Source organism: Buceros rhinoceros, unplaced genomic scaffold (genome assembly GCF_000710305.1).
Source record: "Buceros rhinoceros silvestris isolate BGI_N320 unplaced genomic scaffold, ASM71030v1 scaffold1483, whole genome shotgun sequence".
In the NCBI taxonomy this organism is placed as follows: Eukaryota; Metazoa; Chordata; class Aves; order Bucerotiformes; family Bucerotidae; genus Buceros; species Buceros rhinoceros.
The window spans coordinates 28,316-50,135 of NW_010405149.1; the positions used below are offsets into that span (position 1 = coordinate 28,316).

At 39.6% G+C, this 21,820-nt stretch overlaps 1 protein-coding gene across 1 annotated transcript; it reads left to right on the plus strand.

Annotated features, from left to right (window-relative positions):
- Window positions 1-16,694: 16,694 nt before the first annotated feature.
- Window positions 16,695-21,066, plus strand: LOC104491216 (M-protein, striated muscle-like; the record flags this gene model as incomplete). The annotated part of the gene is made up of 5 exons (XM_010133602.1): window positions 16,695-16,813; window positions 17,793-17,912; window positions 19,609-19,747; window positions 19,930-20,087; window positions 20,974-21,066. Coding segments are annotated over exons 1-5 (617 nt in total), but the record flags the coding sequence as incomplete, so codon positions are not given.
- Between the last annotated feature and the right edge of the window lie 754 nt (window positions 21,067-21,820).

Genomic DNA, 21,820 nt, shown 5'->3' on the forward strand with positions numbered 1-21,820 from the left:
CAGCAGGAAGCGTGACTGCCTGTAGAGAGCCCCATCAGGAGACTGATGGATGACATGATTAGTTATACTGCTAAGTTATGTGTAACTCCGCTTGCTCTGTGTCTCTGTGAGTGGTGGGAGATGGTGGCACTGTTTTCCTAGTCCTCCTCTCATCCCGTGGGCTGGCACTAGTAACGGGACATCTGGATATCTCTCTTTTCTTTCTTCATGAGAATTATTGAGGGGGTGGGGCGGGTAGGAGGAGGAGGAATAGCAAAAATGAACAAGGCTCACAGCAAATCATAAGTCCAGCTATTGAGACAGCTGCTCTATATCACTTGAGACTGGAGCTTTAATGGACTATTTCCATGTGTTTCTCATGAGGCACAATTGTTTCTAAGGTCAAGCACCATGCTAGAAAATCGCTGGCATACTTCCATTAGAAAGGGAGTGACACTGCACATGTGTCCTTTCTGCTAGTAGGGAGATACAAGTGTAGTGGTCTGCTCTCTTTTCAGTGCCATATTTTTTAAAAAACTGAAAATGGAGACAGTATTTCTATTCCAGATGTATCATGCATGAGTTTAAAGTGTAATTAATCAAAGACCCACAGAAAAACAGCTACCCTCTTTTTGTTGCCCAGCTAAACTCACCAAAACCAGAACAGCGCTCTTACTTTCTCTTTCACATGCTTCTGTTTGCTGACTCCTTTCATGATTCCCTTGAAGACATGACCTTCCAAGCTACCAGGCAGCCTCTCAACCAGCAGTTATCACAATCAGCATTACACTCTTTACATCTTTATGCTAATTCTACCTAGGATTAAGCATCTAGGATTAAGGAAAAAACATCTGCAAAGTATATTTGTCTTTCTATATGCACACGGCTGAAGTTCAAGCTGAAGATTTTATGTAACAGTACAGGAATGCAACGCAGGTTGCTCAGTTAATATTTCCCAGAAAGCTTCTGAAAAGATCATAATCCTAAGGTGTCCTGTTGAAAAGGTTCCTCTTTCTTCAAGCTTCCTCTTGTAGAAACATATTCATTTTTTGTAATGTACAGCTACAAGCTATTACTTCTATTGCTTAATGTTTATCACAACCTATGTCTGTCCCTCATCTCTGATTGATTATCCAAGGTCATCACATATGCCAACTTCCTTGTTGCTTCATTGCCTCCTTCTAATATTTTCTAAGCAAACACTCTCATTTGTTTCACATCTGGAAAACAACAAATATAAAAATTCCTCAAACAAACTGTTTTTAATTCTTTGGTCCTTTCTACCTTGTTCATGGAAATTCTGACTGCTGTGTGCTAGAAGGCTGCACCAACATCATACAGTCAGAAACAGATATTCTGTCTAGCAATTGCAGTGGGAAGGTGAAGTGTGAGGGTTAGTTGCTGCTGAAAACGCAGCTGCGCTGGGCAGGGCACGTCTCCAGGATGGCGGATCACCGCCTCCCTGAGATTGTGTTCTACGGTAAACTCGCCACCAGCTGCCACAAGAGAAGAGCTCCAAAGAGGAGATATAAGGACTCCCTGAAACAACACCTCAGCCTTGGCCATATTGACCACCATCAGTGGTCCACCCTGGCCTCCAATCGGGAGATTTGGAGACACACCATACATAACGCTGCTGTCTCCTTTGAGAGCACGCGTAGAATCAGTCTCTAGGAGAAAAGACAGCGCAGAAAGAACCGTGCCTCGACTGTACCACCCAAGGAGACCTTCCACTGTGCTCTTTGCAACCGGACTTGTCTATCCCGCATTGGCCTTTTCAGCCATCAGTGCGCTTGCAGTAAGTGTGGGTAAGGCCCTTCCCAAACCTTCGTCCGCGAAGCCAAGCCATGATGTTGACCTCCGGAGGGAGAAAATACAGTGTTTTGTTGTTTTTTGGTTTTTTGTGGTTTGTTTTTTTTTTTTTTAATCTGAGAAACCAACAAGAACTACTGGATGGAAGGTAGTTTATTAACTTCAAATGCTAGACAAATTTCAACTCAAGAAAAAAAGGCACTCTTTTTTTTTTACACTAAATATGATATAAGAGTGGAAAGTACAAGCAATAGGGAAGAATTAGTCCCTGGATATGTCCAAATTAAGATGGATTTCCTTTTATGGAATAAGCTCTTCAGCCAGGTGGTGTTTTGACCACACATTTTATCAATTGCATGGTGTCACTGCACAAAAGTAACAAACGTGACTGAATAGACTGTGAGCTATAAATAAGAAGATCATGATGATTCTTCTGGCCTCAAAGTTTATGTTTCCAGTCAAGAGTTTCCACACATTGGAAACCCCAAGCAGATGATTTCAATCCTTTTGTCAGGAAGGGGGCAATGATCTGTCACTCCCCATGCTCTCCTAAGCAATCTGTGATATTGTAATGTTGTGATGTTGCTGTCGTTGTTGTTCAGCCATAAATGCCCAGACACGCTGACGACCACACTCAGCTCAAGATTTTTTTCCTCTCTTCTGCTGCTGTAGTATTTGTGTCACTTGGGGAACACTGCCAGAGGATGGGATTGGGTATGAGTGTAACCAGACAGGCCACTGAGGCAGGGAGGGAGAACAGCTGTCGTAAGCATTCAAAGCTTTAACGTACTGTGTTGCTCTTATGTGACCTGGACCTCAAGATATTTATTAAGCTGGAAGAAAGCCCTTTTTTAGTCTTGGAGCTCTCTGAATCTGCCTACCTGTTATTCAGGATATGTTACACCAGAATCCAGTGTGGTACTTAATGCTGCCTTATTGTAATGGAAATCCAGAATGAAAGAAACAGGCTTTATACTGCCTGAATAGAAAAAAAATTACTGGAACCTGTAACTTCCTCAGATTAAAATGAAGAATAATGGAAAAAAAAATGTTTGATTCAGATATCAGTAAGGTAGGAATCAGAATGTATGTGCTTATATCTGTAAAAGTTTTTGAGTCAGTAATGTTAATACTACCTTGTGATAAAAATGTAGTTGCAGAGGAATATTCAGCAAGATCAACATGTGAGACAAGGCACAGGATATATGACTTAAGAAGAAAAATGAAAAAAATAAAATATTAATAACGTGTCTAAGATGCCTTTGAATGTGAAGAGTGTTTGTGTGGGGAATCCTACAGTCTCTATTTGGGTAAAAGCACCGTTTGAAATCAAATGGGTCTGTAACTGGAGGACCAAGGATGCAAGTGCGTGACTGGTTTTGTGACAACTGAATACCAAGGATGAGAAGAGTAAATAATCAGTAAAATAGCATGGACAAAGTATTCAGCAAAACCTGCCCATCAGGAGCACTTGCAGCTGTACAGTAACTGAAGAGCAGTAATGGTAATGGTGAGAACTGGTGACCTCCAAATATAGCTTGATCTGAAGCACCCGAGTACGGACTATGGAGAGAAACAGAAGTTAGGGAATGGGATGGAATAATCAAGTAGGACTCCTCAGTGTGTTTTCTGTAATGAAATGTTGCTATGTTTTATGTACTACACATTGCTCTTGAAGACCTGGAGAAGAAACTACGGAGCAGCTGGAGAAGGATCAGTGTGACTCATGGGCACTTCTGCAGAACAGTAGTTTTCTCCTTTGTTGTTACTAAAAAATGCCAAATGCTATCTGTTTAAACTCTGTAAATTTGGGGCTTGTCTGGGACTAGCAGTCTTAGCACATTTCTCATTGTACCTACCTGTGGTGACCTCAATCCTTTTTAACAACCAAAGAATCAAAGAAACCCAGCAGCAGTGAGGAAAAGGAATTAAAGTGTCCAGCTGGTATCATTCCTAGAGAAAATCATGCCTGGGCTGCATTTCCAACAGTTCTTGCCTGTTTACAGTGGAACTTGGTCAGACCTCCACTGTATCATTCCTCCAAGCTGTTTTGGATGTGACTCGTTTAGGCCTGAAAACAAACAATCCCATTTTTCTAATTAGAGTTACATGCTTCCAGGAATATACTAAAGGCTTATTACTCTAGAGCACATTTACGATCATATGTAAGTCAGATAATATATCATGCATGGTATGGGTTATATGCAGCATAGCTATGTGCCTTCATAACACGAACTGATGGATATGCCACACGAAGTTCAATAACCTTGAATAGTGGGATATGCCTGAACTTGATGTCATTTGACTTGTTCATGTCAGCTCTCACACTGGCCTCACCTACAGGTGATCTGCCATGTAATCTGCTATGTATTCCTTTCCTTTTTTTCCACCCTGTGAAACAAGAGCAGATAATTTCCATGTTATCTGTGTGAGGATATGTGGAGTGTGAGAGTGTTTCTTTTCTTCTGTAAGATTATGTGACTGAGATGGGGTGATAAGGAAAAGGGGAGAGCCAAACACACAGACACAAACCCCCTGACTGACTAGTGATAAAGAAGTCAATGACCATAAACAAACATGATGTGTGGAACTAATTGATAAGGACAGTGAAGTGTGAGAATACTTATTCCAGCAAGATGATCTGACAGAAGAGTCCCTAAAATCTGGTTGACAATAAAAGGAGAAGGCAACAAACATACAGACACAGACCTGACAAATGGAGACTATGAGAAGAAACAAACCTTGCCAGTCACAGGAATTGATGTGCTATTCCAGGAAAAATAACCTGGACTTTGCAACTGATAAGATTACAGCTGGAGAGGCTGGGATGGGATGAGTGAAGATCTTGAATGCTGGACTAGAGAAGTAGAAATGGGTAGATCTGTGCAAAGTGATGAAGAAATGTTTAGGGGAGGTAATCTGGGAGGAACAAAGAGAGGAACAGACAAAGGGATATAAAGGGGCCGGTCTTCTGCAAAACAGGGCTGGTCAGTATGCTTGTCTGACTGAGCCCTATGCCTGGTCACCGCAGGCTGTCCTGTCTTCTTTAAAAGCTCTTGTAACTCTCTCTCTGTGTAATCTCCCTCTTCATCCCGCGTGTGTGAGTGCTGTGTGGACTGAGTGCCAGTTACTGGGAGGACCGGCAAGAGTGGACTGGGTGCCGGAGTCAGGCTGGTAAGAGTCAGACTGGAAGCATAGGTGCCCTACACCCTACATGTAACTACTGGAGAGGGAACCATAGGTGCCTGTGGGATGAGCGTGAGTGTGTGCATCCATTTGCAGCAAACACCGACCTAGACCAGAGAGAGGGTAGGAGACCAGAGAGCGAATGCGTGTGTGAGCTTGTGAGCTGGAGAGTGCTATACATGTGCCTGCTCTCTGCCTTCGGTCTCTGCCAGCTCAAGAGAAGGAGGGGACAGGACCAGGGACAGTAGGCATATACTGAAACACAGGAGGTTCCGAACATTAGGAAACCCTTTTTTTTTTGTTTGTTTCTTTTAGCTGTGAGGGTGTCCAAACACCGGCACTGTTGCCCAGAGAGGTTGTGAAGTCTCCCTCCTTGGAGATATACAAAAGCTGCCTGGACGTGGCCCTGGGCAGCTGGCTCTGGGTGGCCCTTCTTAAGCACGTGGGCTGGACAAGATGACCTTTGGAGTCCCTTTCAACTTCAACCTTCAACTGTTCTGCGACTTTGTGATTCTGTGCTTAGGCTGTCTGTGCTTATGTCTGTGAGTCCTGCATGTAGGTGCTGTTACAAGCAGTAACTCCCACAGCTGGCAGCTGCTGAAGCCTGAAGGCATTAAAATGGACTTTGTATGGTGTTACCCAGTGGTGAATTTCGGACTGTAGCTGTCTCAGCTACATTTCCCAGGCCTGCACGACTGCAGTGTAGCTAGTTCCTATCTTCGTCCTCTTACAACCTGTGGTTGTGTCTAGATTTAATCTGTTGTTGCTGACATTGAGATTAGTTGATAGACAACTGTTGCTACAGCAGATATCTGCAGAGAGCATTGTGTGACACTTGAATAAATATACCAGGGTAACGACAAAAATCATTATGGTCCTTATCTTTGCACTTGGTTGAAAAACAGATCTCATTTTAATGGCAAAGAGATGCCACTGAGCTGATATACTGCCAGTGGGGTCTTGTAATAGTATGGCTTGTCTAATTAACTGCAGTTAGTAAACTGTATTAAGTGTTGTTGTTTTCATTAAGGTTTATCAGAAAACAAAAGATTTGATGAAAATAAAAATAAACGCAACATTTGAAATCTGAGATATAACTTCATGTCACTCATGAGAGACTGTAATTTGCTTGTCTAACCCTAAAATTTAGGAAAACATATCTTACTAAACATTCCCACTGACTGAAACCCAAATTTTAATTAAAGTATCACTGTCTGCCCGTTACCAGCTCTGGAGTATTTTATGCTGTCCAAAGCAGTGGAACATATACTATTGTTGCCACTTACAGTCACTCACAAAATAAGTAGCTGAAAATTCTGCTACACCAAGCAACCCTGTATTTTCTGTTTGTGGCTGAGCTAACCCTCTGTCAACTTTTTAAAGAGGCATTAAATCAAGAAGGATATGAAACAGAGCTTTCCTAAGTCAGTAACATCTTACCACTGACTGATGTTCTCCAGAGTCGGTCCTTGGGCAGCAGGGTGACACATTGATGTTTAAATATCTTATAAACGATTGACTCACTGTAACTCAGCGATGTGTCATCTTAGACATAAATAAGGATACTTACTAAGAGATTCACTTTATCTTATGTTGCAGGGAAAAAAACATTTTGTATATTCAGGTATTTTAGAATTTGTTCAAAGGCTCATATTAGAAGTGTCTGATGTTCTGGATGCAGCTCGGTCTAGCTCTCTTGAACTGCCAGTTGAAAAACCCTGACTGGCTGCTTAAAACAGCTTCTAGCAAGTGGGTTTTTTTTGCAGTTGCTGTTGCCTTGTCTCCCAGGAACTGCACAGGCTCCTGTGGTTGCAAATGTCTCCTCCTTTTCTTTCTCCAAAGGCCTTGGCTATTCTGTGGTCTCATCTCCACACAGGCTCATTTCCGGGAGGTTCATTTTTGGCACTTTGCAGCTGCAGGTAACCAGCCTAAAAATACTTGCAAGTTTGTTGCTGAAAAGGAAAATTAAAAGATTCTAATAGAGGATGAGAAAATGCATTAAGAAAAATGAAAATAAGCAGAAAGCAGGAGGTAGATAGAAAAATGTTTAAGTTTTTTAGGAGCTGAAACGGGGTGATATTCTCCCCACCTGAAAAAGGGAGTCAGGTGTGTTTTCCCTGTGGATTTATGCTCAGCTGCGTGAACACATTTACAGTGCTGCCAGCAGTCAAGTGTGTCTGTTACTGCTCTCTTGTTAGCTAATCTTCATAAGCAGGCGTACTGCCCCACAGATTATTTTGAATTAAGTCTTCCGGGTGGTGATACTCTCTTTTGAATAAGACACATTCCATTTGGTACATATACGGACCTCATACTTGATAATCCTTGACTTCTGACCAAAGTCAGTGACGGAGGAAAGAATGTGATTAATTTTTCAGATGGCTGAGTCTTCATGCAGTGTTTAGTCTTTCATTTGTAATGCCAAGGGCAGTGTTAGGACCTGGGTAACCATGAAGGAAATCCAAAAAATTGCTCTGTGATCAGCAGTGCACAGTATCCACTGTTCTAGCATGGCTTTAGAAACCACACCATAGGGCTTTCTGAATAATTTGGACTGCTGTGGAGATTAGGATCTTCACTGCTAGCTACCAATCTTTTAATTTATATGAAATCATAAATATGTTACAAGCATTTGAAGAAATCAAGAGCTAACATGTTAACAAAGCTGGACTTCAGAAGCTCTCATACAAAGATGCATTATGTTTTCTCAAAACTGGAGAAAGCTAAAAGCACAAGACCACTATTAAGACACTCTTACAGGCTGAAAACATAACCTCTTCTAACACCATTACATTTCATTTCATTACCATTTTGAAGTTTTCTCCAGTAGCTAAAAAGCTAATGCATATTTTTACTGAGCTCCGTTTCAGGTCTTTCCCATTACTGGAATAGTTGAGCCATTACTTAAGCCTGTATCAGTTAAACAACCCACATCAAGGGACTGGTGTGAGGTAGAGAGGTAATTCTAAAATACCACATTCAGAAAAGGATTTTAGCACTTGCTCAGTTTTAAGTGAATAATCCTGTAGATACCCCGCTAAATCCCTGCTTTAAAAACATACCTCTTAGGGAAGGACATCTGTTCGGGAAGTGCAGGGATTGGGGAAAGATGCCTTTAGTGTCAGAGAGGAATTTTATTTAGGAATTAATAAATTATTTTACTATTAAAATGCTGGATAATTTTTGGTGCTCTGCTGCTTGAATTTCAACACCACTAGGTAACACAATATTACAGTTCTCCCTTCTATCCTGTTTTGTCTTTGAAGAGAAGGGGAATTTATTTACTAATTTACCTGGAGACAATCTGATACTGGCCCCAATGCATGGCTTGTTCTTGCCTATGGCATGTTCCCCACAGCCCTCAGGATGCACCTTCACATTTTTGATATCCAACCACACCCACAAGTGAAGAAAGCACTTAAAATAGACGAGAGCTCAAATGTAAAGGCAGATAGAGCACGCCGTACATTACTCAATTTCTTTAAAGATAATAAATATAGAACAAGAATTTAAAAGCAGAGAGTGTAATGAGAACTTTAAAATTTTCCTGAACACCAACTTCTTACCTCCCACGGGAAAATGCAATTGGAGAAAAAAGAAGGAGCTGTGTAAGTAAAGTGGGTTTGCTCTGGATTATTACATGCTAATTACTTTGACAGCTGCTTCTGAAGCAACATCTATGCTCAGTGCATAGGCACTAACTCCACTATGTCTGTCTCTGTAGATGTAATTCTGTCAGCCTGAGTTATAATTTAAGATTGATAGAAGGAAGAGAGAAGTCTGTGTCAAGCGAATGGTAGTCCTAGATGATAAGAAAGTAGGAAAGATCCTTACCAGACATATTTAAGGAACTTGGACGAATATTGTGGATACAATAAGAATCAGTTGGTTAAAGGCTTTTCCACTTCTTGCTCTGCTTCCCATATGTGTATACACAAGGAGAAAGCATTAAAAGAAAATTTTTCATGTATCAAGGTTTCTTATACCAAGCACTGGAAGATCTTTATCGTCATTTAGCGACTTCGACCTTGACCCCATTCCTACTGAAAAGTAAATTGAACATCTTGTTATTTTCAAGTACTTTGAACATCAATGAATTTGCTACTGTTGGTGACTCACTGCATATTTGAGTAATTTTCGGCCAGATTATGAGGTGTGATTGGGTCTGCCACATAGCTGGGTTTTCCCAGATGTGTTGTCCCATTTCTATACAGAATAAGAGGAATGTGATTATTTCTTCATGCTTGTCACAAAGCCTTGTCAGAGTTCCTAAACCTCCTTCCTTTCCCCTGTATGGACTTACAGCACAGGACAAATCCCTGCAGGGCCACTTACTGCCAGACTGGGGCAGAATGACAGAGCCCATGCTCACCAACTCTGCAGAGCAAGTGCTGCTACCCCATCACATCCTGACAAGTCAGAGCCACCACAGTAGTGGCCTGGAGCTTCTGGGTAGAAATCAAGAAGCCCTACATACATCAAACCTCCATTTTTGTTGGCAGTAATCAGGAACCATCGGTGTCTCACAGAATCAAGTACTTTGGCTGTGTTTTTTCCTCTGCCCACTTATGCCTCTACAAGTATTAATTCCTCCAACTTTACCTATAAGACAAAGAGAAATTTCTCTCATGTTGGCTGGTGACATTATGGAGAAGGAAACAGTGAGTAGGAGCTGGACTTTCTTTAAATCCGTGTTAACAGGCTTTTTATACAGTTGCTACGCCTTCATATTGCAGCTGTGTTCTCAAATTCAGGGAGCTCTTTAAGGAGGCAATGGGGAGGCTCATTTTGCAGCTTGAGGCACTAAGGGGATCTCATGTCTCTACTAATAAGATTCTGGAGTTTACGTGTTCTCATTGGTCTTCTAAGTTACTGATTATTTTAAAATGTCAATAATTTTTAAATAAAAAGTTTAAATTGTTTTCTGACATTAAACTGTTTTCCACGTACCTGGAGTTGCTGAGAAAAGAAACCCAGCTTTTAACATTAAAACCTTTTTTTTTGTTTAGGTCTATCTTTTATTAAATGAGGTCTATCTTTTATTAAAATGCACTATAAAACTGCATATGGGGTAGTGCTTTTCTTCTGCCTTTATATTATACCCTTATTGCCTATTAGGCTAATCTCAGTTTTGGGAGAATCACTTGGTTAGTTCTAAATATAGCACTACATCTGCCCTTAAATGGGAGTGAAGGGGCAGTAGCCTTTAGAGAGGGGAATTATTTTTGTCTTCCTCAGCCGGAGTTTACTAAGCTGGGAAAGACTAGTCTCTCTGCTTTGCAATTTTTCTATATCCCTTGGTAAGTTCATTTTTCATCTAGGTTTTTCTTGTTTGGAACAAATGAGAGTGATTATGGGAGAGTGTTGGGTGCTTTTCTGTAAAAAATAAATTACCTTTCTTGGGGAAAACAAGCAATAAGTAGGACACAAATTGATTTATGGAAAGACAAACAGAAAGTATAGTAGAATCATTTTATTCTGCACATAGTCAGTTTGATTTTATTGTGTATTATATTTCCTCTGTTTCTTTCTGCATGTAAAGAACTACATTATACCAATCCATAGCTCTATTGGTATATGTACTTCTCCAATTGCACATATATTGGCAGCGCCACTTTCTTGGGTACTTATACTCTATAAAGAGACAAAACGTGATTTTTCTGAAGTATATGTGTAAATAATTAAGCATAAAATTCTATAGTAGTTGGCAAAACCATTTGGCATGCTGAAGAATAGGATGTAGCTAGAGAAAAAAATTCTACTTTTATATTTTGTCTACCATACCCTCAAGTGCATGTCTTCAGAAGATGCATTTCTGGTGTCTTTGTGCTCTAGGCTATGTGATGTGTTTTGTGCTGCATGAAAATTCCGGCTAGATACTACTGATAGCATCTTGGAAAATCATGGTCATGTCTTGAAACTATGCCTGTGTGTTGGTAATACCTGTGAGCCAATGGAAGTATCGTAATGAAGGATAATGAAGGTTGGGATGATGGAAGGTGGCTTTTGCCATCTCAATCTCTCACATTACTGCTGTCAGTTGAAGGGATGTAATACCAAATGAAAAGAAAAATGTGTCAGAACATATTGCAACTCTGTGTTCATTTGGAAGGTTAGGATGGCAAAGTTTCAAGTCAACACAGACAAATTCAGCCTCATTTAATTCCCAGTCATGTAAGATCATGAATTTATAAGAAAGCATCTACAGAAGTACCTTCTCTGGGCTATATGCTGCTTAGTTTATAACAGGGTTATAAGTCATATTGGAGGCTTCCACTCCCTTCCATCATGAGAATCACAGAAAAGTCGAAATTACTTTTTTTTTTTTTTGACTCACAACAATGAAGGAACTGGTGCTCCCTTCCACAACAATGACCTTGATGGAAGGATGGCTCTGCCCTCTACCTACTCGCCATAGAGCAAAGCCAGTGATTAACTACATCAAGGATTGTGTCTATGATCGTGACAGTGACAACCAATGGTATATTTCAAATTGCCTCCACACTAACTGTTACGGCTAGAGGGTGAAGCAAACCATTCAGGGACTATTTATTATAAGGTCAAGCTGTACATTTAAACTAATCATACATGTGCGATAGCCAAATGATTGCATTAAATTGCTTAATTTACCTCTATGTCATTACAAACAGAATCATTTGATGGAGTAAAATGTTAAAAGTCTACTCATTCAGAACATGAAATTGTTAATAAAGAATAGTCACATCTGTGACAACCAGTATTGTCAGCTGCTTGAAAATGTTGCTTTACTGGATATTCAGATGACTAGAAATAAATGAGAGAACTCAGTTTTTTGGTTTAATGAGAAAAGTGATTCATGCTGTTCTGGGGATGATCTGAACCACACTGAACTTGCTGTCCACTAGATTTCTGTTTAAAATTATTTGTGGAACTATGGTAATACTATTCCCATACAAAGGAAGTATGATCAGTAAAGCAGAAGGCCAGCTATGATGTAGCTAAATATGTCAGAAAAGAAAAGATAAGGAATCTCAAAGCTTGCTCAGTAATGTCTGGAATTCCATAGGTTTTAAGCAAATAAGAATTTCACACACTTTTTTAATTTCAGAAGCATATATATTCTGTTGTTAAAAAATGTTAAAACTGAATTCTTATTTTGCAGAAGGAAAAAACCTCTTTAATGGGAAAGACAGAAGCACTTTAAAATGACAGCAGATTATGAGGGTTTTTAAGTTCATCCTTTTTCACACACAGAACATAATTTTCTGTGTAAGATCTGGATACACACATGCACACAGAAATAAAAGACTGGAGAGACACATTAGCATTTAAAAAAGTTTATTATCAAAATAAGGAAGATGCTACCAGACCATCTATATCCTGTTCTGGTTTAGACTGCCGTGTCTGTGAACTGTATAACGATTCATGCTGGTTTTACAAGATTTCCACCACAGTAAGTTTCCTGAGGGAAAATGTTCTTATGTTACTATCTACCGCAATTTCTACAGGGTTGATATAAATGTCTGGGAACGACCACATGTTTTCTGAGGCAATATGGTAATTCCTTAAATTGATCATTAAAAGCAACAGATAACTTGAAGGTGGTGGGCTTTTAAAAATTTTTCTTTTATATTTCATTGTGGTATATAGGTGACATACAATTAAATATATTTTATCAGCTAAGTATCACGGGCTTTAATGTACCATGGAAGCATAAGCTGGCAAAATAAGGCCTCCTAAAACTATTTAACTTTGAACAATGTGGAGAACACCAAGCAGGACTATAGACAGGTAGAGGAAACAATGCCTGTGTCATGGGAAAAACAGGACAAACCCTGAACTCATAGCAAGTGGATAAAGATATTTAAGAAAAATGAGATACAGAGGAAGATCAAGAATGAGGATATGCACGCAGGAACAGGATGTACCGGTCTTTCAGGCAGAATGAGGAGGATAGGCTGTGTGAGGGCAAGCAAGAACCCATGATCGTTTTTGGCACTTCTGCAGATGGACAAGGACAGACATAAGCAAAGAAAGAGCATGTTGCATGGTATAGCAGTGACGCGTCAGGCAGAGAAAGTACATGCTGTATAGTGCATTGCTCATGACAGGAGCCTCCTGAACCTGAGAATGCGAGGTGTCTATCTATAGTGAGCACAACCATGTTCTTCTTCCAATGGCATTTGTCAATCCCATCCATCAGTTTATTTGGTTGTGTGCCTGCTCTCTGAGGCTAAGCAAATGATCATGTTATAATTTACTGCCTGTCCTTTAAATCTTAAATTAACTCACTTATCAAACTAACAATGTCTGTATCAGACCCTTGGCTTCTCTGCTCAAGAATGTGACCCGCTGTCACATGGTCCTAGATTATTGCTTTCTATTCGGATCGGTATTACTATGGCATGAAACTATGCATATCCTAGCCTGGGAGCTCTGCCTTTTGCTCATGACCAAGTATAGATTGCTATAAGTGTGTGGAAATGTATGTTTGTATAAACTTACTGGAACAGTCTAATTTACCTGTGTTTTATATCATTAATCCTTAAGGACATTTTGGCTGACTTTACATTTTTGTTTGGGTTTAGTAGTCTTCTGAGCGGTTTATACAGCACATGGATTAGTGGAGTTTAGGTCTTTCTGATGTCCCCATTTACAGTCATAGAAATAAATAGGACAAAAAAAAAAAAAACAGGCAGGAGTACTGTTTCACCAGAAAAAGTAAAGTTTGGATGAGTGATTAAGTGTTTTAGGACCACCTTGTCTTGTTACTTTAAGTCTTCTTCTTGAAATCTAGGGATTTAATAGGATCTGCATGGATCAAGTTCAAGGGTTGTTTGTGACACACAGGCCGTTCAGCAAGATCACTAACTCTTGCAGTCACATACCAGTGGAACTTGGTGAATAAAACTTGAGATTTTCTTTTTAATTCATTGCAATTATCCAGAAAATTGATTTGTCTTTCTCTTGGTCTGTTTATGCATTTTTTGTTGTTGTTGAATTTTCCATTTTCCATTGGGATTTTTTTTTTCCCCCCAATACCTCTGCCAGATCACTACCTACATCTTGCTTTTGGGTCAGTTCCACCAATTGACTTGCCAGTATAATTATGTCTCAAGCCACTGCCAGTAATAAGATTTTGGTTCACCTAAATCGATAGCATCAGTGGGGATAAGGTGTCACCTGCTTATCATGTTATCTACCTCAGCTACCAGTACGTTGACTGAATATTAGGATATATTTCAAACACCTCACATAAAGTGTATCAGTGGAAAACTGGGAAAGCAGTCAACACATTGTTCCTAGGAAGACAATAGAAACTTCTCTTATGATGAACTCAAAATATCCTACATGTTCTGTAGACTCTGATGAAGCTGGCTTTACAGTGGGGCTGTGATTTTGCTCTTCAGATACTTGTCTGTGCAGCACTATTAAATAGGTACTCTGCAAGCATCATCGTAATTAACTGATGATGATTATTACATTTGGAATTGCTGCCAGGCAGCTCCCCTCTGTGTTAACAGAAGGCAAAATGAGTCTGGCTGCTAACAAGCTCAGTTAATTGCTTGTATGGAGGCTGGAAGTGGATGGCCACACTTGTTCCTGTTCTAAGGGTGTTTGGGTAAATGTGAAAAATATCTGAACCTGAATTTTGAGAAACCCTGGGTGCTGATTAATAGAAGGAGATATGCTAATTAAAATGTAAGTTTTACATTTAGTGGAAAAGGCTGAACTGTAAATGACAAAGATGTTTACTCCTATCTCAGCAATGAAAATAACCCAGGCTGTGATCATCCAGATACGTGGGCATTACTCTGCAACCTTTATACATCAGATCTCAGTGGGAGTTATATACTCAGCAACACACAAATTGCATGTTGATAAATTCACAGAATTATTTAACTGGGCCACATGTAAACATGAGTAGCACTTAACAGCTGACTCAGCTTAATCTATGGGTTTGCCCTTTGCACCTTCGTTTAGGTGAAAAGGCTAATTAAAAATAGAAAAGAGGGAACATTATCCCTTTAACTGTCCCGTTAAGGTATGAACTAAGGGGGAAGTCAAATGTCATATACACAATAGTCTCACAGTTAGGCAGCAGGAAGAAAACCAATATTTGATGTCTGTAGGTATAGCATAATGCCATGTACAGATACCAAAGCTAGGAGAAGCCAAGGCTGCTCAGGGTCTGTGTAACTGTGTTCATGTAAATAGGACACATGTCGTGTGATGAGTTAGTAGGTACATGACAGCTCAGCAGTGCATGAGCTGTAACCCAGCTATCGTCTCTGCAAGGTGCTGCACTGCTCTGTACTAATTTGGGTCATGTTAACTTTCTTATTTCTCTAGATGTGTGGTAGTATATTTCTTTAGGGTCCCATAGTAATGTTGTAAACCTGTTTTATTTTTGTCTTGCAATGTCTATCACTTTTCCTAAAGCTCTCATTCCTGAACTTGTGGCTTGTCATTCTCTTATCTCTTGAAAAAGGGTTCAAAAAGGCAATTATAGGTTATGTAGAAGATGCAGCTATCAGGTGATAAATTATGAAAAGTCATCTCTTTAGATTTCATGACTTCTTAAAATTAGATATATCTGCCTTCTGCAGAGACCTTTTCCTTGGAAAAGTAAAGTTAGCTGATGTGAGAATGTCATGACTTAGGGGCATCTGCTTTTGAATACCTGAATTTATCAGTCAGACACGGCTGGAGTTTATTACACTGCTTTATCAATAACTAGCATTTCCTTTTGTTGGTAAATACGACATGCTGGAAATATGGTATTTACAGGTGTTTTACCATGTTCAAATGTTCAGTTTCTTAGCCTATAGAACGTGGGGGTTTTTATAATTAATTTGAGTTTAATTTTATATAGTTCATCCCTCATCACTGTTTAGGCCAAGTGGCCCAGGAGTAAAGAGCTCCACGTCCAGCTGAGACTGTAAATGGGACTTATTCATCAGACTATAGTTACACAAGCTGGCACCTATTCAGGACCTGCCTGGTAACATTTCCCACTCTTGCAAGAAGTTGCGATCGTATTTCTAATGAGCACGAAGAAATGTGGGCGCCTCTGGATTCTTTTAACGCCACGGTTGGGAATTTGCTTAACTCCCTATCAGTGGCAAACATGCTCTTCCCACCCACACCGCTTCTAGGAGCTCCCTGAATGTTTCTGAGGACCTTCTACCCAACTGTTGATCAAACTATGCCATGTTTTGGAGAAAGCCCCTAGGAGGGCAACAAATTGATGAGAGGTCTAGAAAAAAAACCCCATGAGCTGAATAAGCCAGCTTTGTTTAGTTTAAACAAGAGACTTGGAAGGAGATGGTAACAAAATCTTCAACAGCCTGCTGCAAAAGTGGGTGAATTTTTTGTTGTCATGGTGAACTGGACAAGAAACAGTGAGCATAAATTGCAAGAAAGGACACAGTAAAAGGTTTGAAGAGTGGAGAGCTGAAACACCTAAAAATGCCCCAAAAGGTGCCAAATTTCCATCCCTGGAAAATCTGTTTTAGCTCTATCATCTGCAATTCCATAGTTCACACTCTATGTCTGTTAAGATATGGCCTGAGGTACCCATGTATATAATTGATGGCTCTATTTGTTGTGAATTGATGGAATTTTATACATTTGTACCTGTACACACACGTCTGTGTATCAAAAAATACCAAACCTAAGTGTCTGAAATACATGGCTAAATGTGATTTCACTCTCTGCAGGAACTACTGATTGTAACAAACTGAAGTATGTCTTCTGTAGCGGTGCCATTTTACCAGAGGAGGCACAAGCACTTTGATCAGTCCTATCGCAACATTCAGACAAGATATGTACTTGAGGAATATGCAGCAAGAAAGTAAGTGCCGTGTTTTTCACATGCAGCATAGGGAGGTTTCTATTTTGGGTAATGGTTTCTTAGAATCCAGATATTTAGCTTCCCCTCCACCCTCAAAAATTGCGATTTATTCAGAACGGTGTTTTTTCCAGTTCCTTCCATTGGGTTGCTCCTTGTGTATAGCCTCCCACCAGCATAGCTAGACATTCTGGCTACCATTGCAACTCCCCTACACAGAACTTTTAGCTCAGGATCTGTCCTGTTTACTAACTCAAAATTCTTCCTTTTAGGCTCTGATTGAAACTCTGACTTAAGAAAAATTGCCATGAAAATTATTGCAAATCACAGAAATAATTTTTTACCCACTGTTCCATATGACATGAGGATATCCTTTCTCCTGAAGTCGGCTATTCCTTTTTTAAAAGTTAAATAAAGTTTTAACTTCTCTCATGTGAAATCTCAGAGTTTTAGCCATGAGATACACATTCTTTGTATCTGAAAACCTGGAGCTTTGAATCTTGATTGCTTAAGAATAACTGTCCTCCCTCCTCAGTAACCAAGGTGCCTATGTAGCCTTGCTGGCTCTCTAGCTTGTCCAGCTTGTCTTATGAAAGAAGGAATTTATGCAGAAGGTTTTGTGAAGTATAGAAAGGCAGGAATAGACAACGTTATAGGGATTCAGTATGATTTGTGTGGACTGGTAACCTCCTTGTTCACTGAAGTGCTATCAGAACACTTCAATGATTGGAGACTGAGATAAGTATAAATTTAATAGAACTGAATGAAATAAAATGCCTAATGATCCCCAGTGACAGATGATGGGCATTTAGCCCTTGAAGAACAAGTGAAAACAGCAGTCAGTGAGGAATGCAAAATAGGTTTCTTCACTGAACAGCGCTCAGTCACAGTATCCAGCTAATGTAAAGAAATTTCTTTGACATTTTTGAGTTCATGTTTTATCGGAATTGCTGGATTATAACAATGTCTTTTATACCTGAAGGGCTGCTTCCAGGCAAGCTGTTTATTATGAGTCACCTGGCTTGGGAAAAACAACGTGTAGACTTTGTGCCAGGAGGGCACACATCTTGGCTCACGAAGCAATGCAAGAATCCAGGAAAAGGTAAAGTTCTGTTGGTCCCATCTGATCTGTGTAGTGGCTTGGTTCCACTTGGTATCTCTCTTTTGCCAGGGCTTTGTTCAGAGTTGACAAGACTGGAGGTTTCTTTGTCAACATTCTGTTTTGGCTGGAATACTAAATGACTGAGTATCACTTTCAATATCCTATTTTAACTCAGAGTTGTTCCTCTAATCCTCACTCTGATCCTTGAAAACAGCTTTAAAATAAAAGTAAATTAGAACCTGACTGGGATTCAAAACTCATTTTTGAACAGATCTACTTCACTATTCCTAAATTTCTCATCTAGATCCATTTAAACATTATGAGTTCTTTCCTTATCCAGATGGCTTGCTGTTGTGTCTCAGTTACAGCCTTGATATGAAGTCCTATAGCAAACATGCTGATGGCAATATTCCTCTTAGTGAACTTGACTGTTTCTGCTCTGTCATGCTCTATAGTGACTGCACCAAAGATGTAGATAATTTATACCACAAGAACTAATTCTGTCTTTTTTTGTAGAAAATGTGTTGTGAATATCATATGCATCCCTATGGTTATGGTATTTTGATTGTTTCGAAATATATATCCTAGAAACAGAATGTCAAACTAATTTATACACTCTAATTACTTTTTTAAAAAACACTTTCTTAAATGTTATCAATATAAAAAAACACATTGCAGAACAAGGCTGGTATTTAAAGTACAGTGAAATGGTACAAAGAAATATTTTTAAAATACCAGACAAATAATGTCTTGATTTACCGTTCACTGAACTTCTTGCAGATCTTCTCATTTGCTTCACAGCAAATGCTTTAAGAGCCTTGTCGTGTTCTATAATGACAGCCATGTTAGAAACGTCTGGCATTCAGCTCCCTTCTTTCGTCTCACTGGCAAGTCAAAGAGTAGCATAGGCTGCTTACTGAATCAGCCTGAACGCAGGTGCTTGAGTTAGCTCCTCCTAAAACCAGTATGAGTTCTTCAGGAATTCTGAAAAAGGTATGGAGTTGGGTTTTCAGGGAACAACCCACAAATTTCTCAAAACGTTGTCTTTTCTTGGTAGTTTCTATAAAAGATCCCTCTCACCTTTGTCCAAGGACACTTTTTTTTTTTTTTGCATGCAGCAGTTCATAAAAACTTTGCAAACTCCTTGGTCTATATCTTTCAGGTGAGGTCAGCTGATACAGCCCATGGAGGCAGCAGAGCCTCCCAGGTGCTCTAGCACATCATAAACAAGGTTCAACTCTTATTAGGGTGTGAACAGGCACAGAACCTTCACTCCTCTGCCTTCTTATGTCCCTGGGAAGGAAAATCAGGGTCCAGAAGGAAGCCAGGCAGTTTCTTGATATCCAGAGGACTTAGCAGAGGACTCAGACTGTGGAGTACCATATCAACATGATCACGCCAGCTTTCAAGACCTGAAGTTACGGCTCATATATATGGGGGAAAGAAAACGAAGAAAAGTTCGTATTCCTTTCACACGCTCATTAGGATAGGCAGATAGACTCCAAGAATGATTTCTAAACTGAGTTTTTCATTTTTACGTACATACATACATTGACATAAATACATACATTTTACATACATAAACTGAGTTTTTGATGATACGGTTTCAGAGCCCTCAGCTGCCTAGTGTGTAAGAGTGGCAATATTAAATCTTCATATTGGTCACTCTTACCTGACTTTTTTTCTTGTCCTACAGGACTCATGAACAAAAGACTCATGCAAGCGAAGAGAAAAGGATCCGGTTTGCCAGCGAGTTGTCTGCTTTGGAAAAAGAGGTTCACACAGCCAGGCACCGTGCTAGAGAACAGCTGGATAGACTTGCTATACAAAGGATGGTACAGTGATGAACCTTTCTGTTCCTATCCAAGCAGAATTGTAGGATATACTGAAATTCAGGCTTGCATTTGAAATACCAGTAGTGATTTAACATCTTTTAATTTTGTGGATTTGAGATTAGATAGTCTATCCCATTTGACTTTAGTGCTAGATACTTCTTTGCTTTTCCTGTGTTTAATAGGTAGAAGAAAATATGGCTCTGGAAAGACATGCTCTTGAAGAAAGAATCAGTCGAGCTCCTGAAATTCTAGTGCGCCTAAGGTCTCACACTGTCTGGGAAAAGATGTCTGTGAGCCTTTGCTTTACCGTACAAGGTTTTCCAACCCCTGTTGTACAATGGTAAGAGACTGGCCTTCCCTCGCCCTCTAAAAAATGTTGTTAAGCTTTTTCCGTTTGGAAGTTATGGCATAGCTGATAAGTGTCACACGCATAACGGCTATGTTAAACCCCCTTTATAATCCTCACAGATGTGCTGGATCGTAGCAGTTGATACTGCAGTGGAAGGAGTGGGAGGACAGTTTGCTGAATGGCCCTGTGCAGTGTGAGAAGTAATCATCTTGAGTATTTCAGAAGGCAGACTGCGGCAGGCATTCCGGTCTTTCTGGCTGCTGAGTTCCCTGAGGATGAAATAGCAAATGACAAAACACACTGAATCACAGGCTGCCTGCTAAGCCTGTGTAAACTTGCACAGCACCATTGCTGTCATGGGCTGTATTTGTGTTCACTTTGTGTCAGCTTCTGTTGAGGGTGACGTGAATATAACACCCCTGAAGCTGCTTTCCTCTTCAGACAAGTGCTGTTCTGTATGAGACCCTCAGGCAGGACTGTCAAGATGTAACCTGAGGCACAATCCCATTGCTGCTTCCCTCGTTTGTGCTGAAGTGCTTTACTGTGATCGAAGACAAAGTTTGCTTCCCATCTTGTATCAGGGCTAGTGGACTGGAAAGTTCAAGCCGCATGACATCTTCTCCCTACTTCACTGCCCTTTTTTCTGGTTAGGGTACACATCTTCTTTTCCACTTTTTTACTGCAGTGATGATCCCCCTTTGCCTTCATGGACCAGTGTATATCTATCCATACATACTGGCAAATACTCTATGCGAGCAGAGGAGATTTATAGAAAGAGTGCAGACGACAGTAAATGATACCTGGATGTAGAAATCTACTGAATTAATGCAGTAAATAGCACTTGATATTAATGAGTTCATTTTTTCTTGATTATCAGGTACAAAAACGAGGAATTGATTACCCCTGCAAGTGATCCAACAAAGTACAGAATTGAAGGCAAATATGGAGTACATGTGTTGCATATAAACAGGTAGATTATTCTGGGGAATATGGCAATTTTTTATATTCTACATGAAGTATTTTATAACAAATACAATTAAAAATTCACACAAAGGCTGCAAGGGAGTTGTTAAGTTCAGCACAATTCTCTGTTGGTACTCACATTTAGGCTAGAGAATGTTCACTAAGTTGCTGAATATTAGGTCATGAAAACAAAATGAAAGATTAGATATTCCTATTATATAATTCCAGCAATCTACAAGAAGATAGAAAAGGAGAGGTAAGTAGCTGAAAGAATGGTAGTTCCTTTTTTTGTTTGAATTATATTTTCTGAGCATTCAAAGTGGAAAATTATCTGTGTATTTCATGTTCTTGTCAAGGTGAAGAAGCTCTTTAAGGTAAGCAAAAAGTTTAGCTGGTCAGGACAGGGATGCCTGGAAGTCACTACCTGTTTTGTTAGGTTCTGTTTGCTTTTTCATCTCCATCTTTTTGTTCTTCAATAAGCAAGAAAGTGTACCTTTTTCTTTTTTTAATAAAATGTTCTAATTTAATTAATTTTATTTTTCAAAATTATGTTAACCTTGTGAAATAGAAAATGCCTGGGTAGAACAGCTTCCCAAAACTAATCTCATACTCTCCTAAATAATTGAAATATTGCATGTTATGTGTGACTTGGTACAAACTTTTTAAAAAAAGTATAAAAACCCAATGAAAAATGAGGACATAAGTGTTTGTATTTAAAAAGAAAATTACTTTCTAGATCAGAGTAGACACCTTGCCCACCC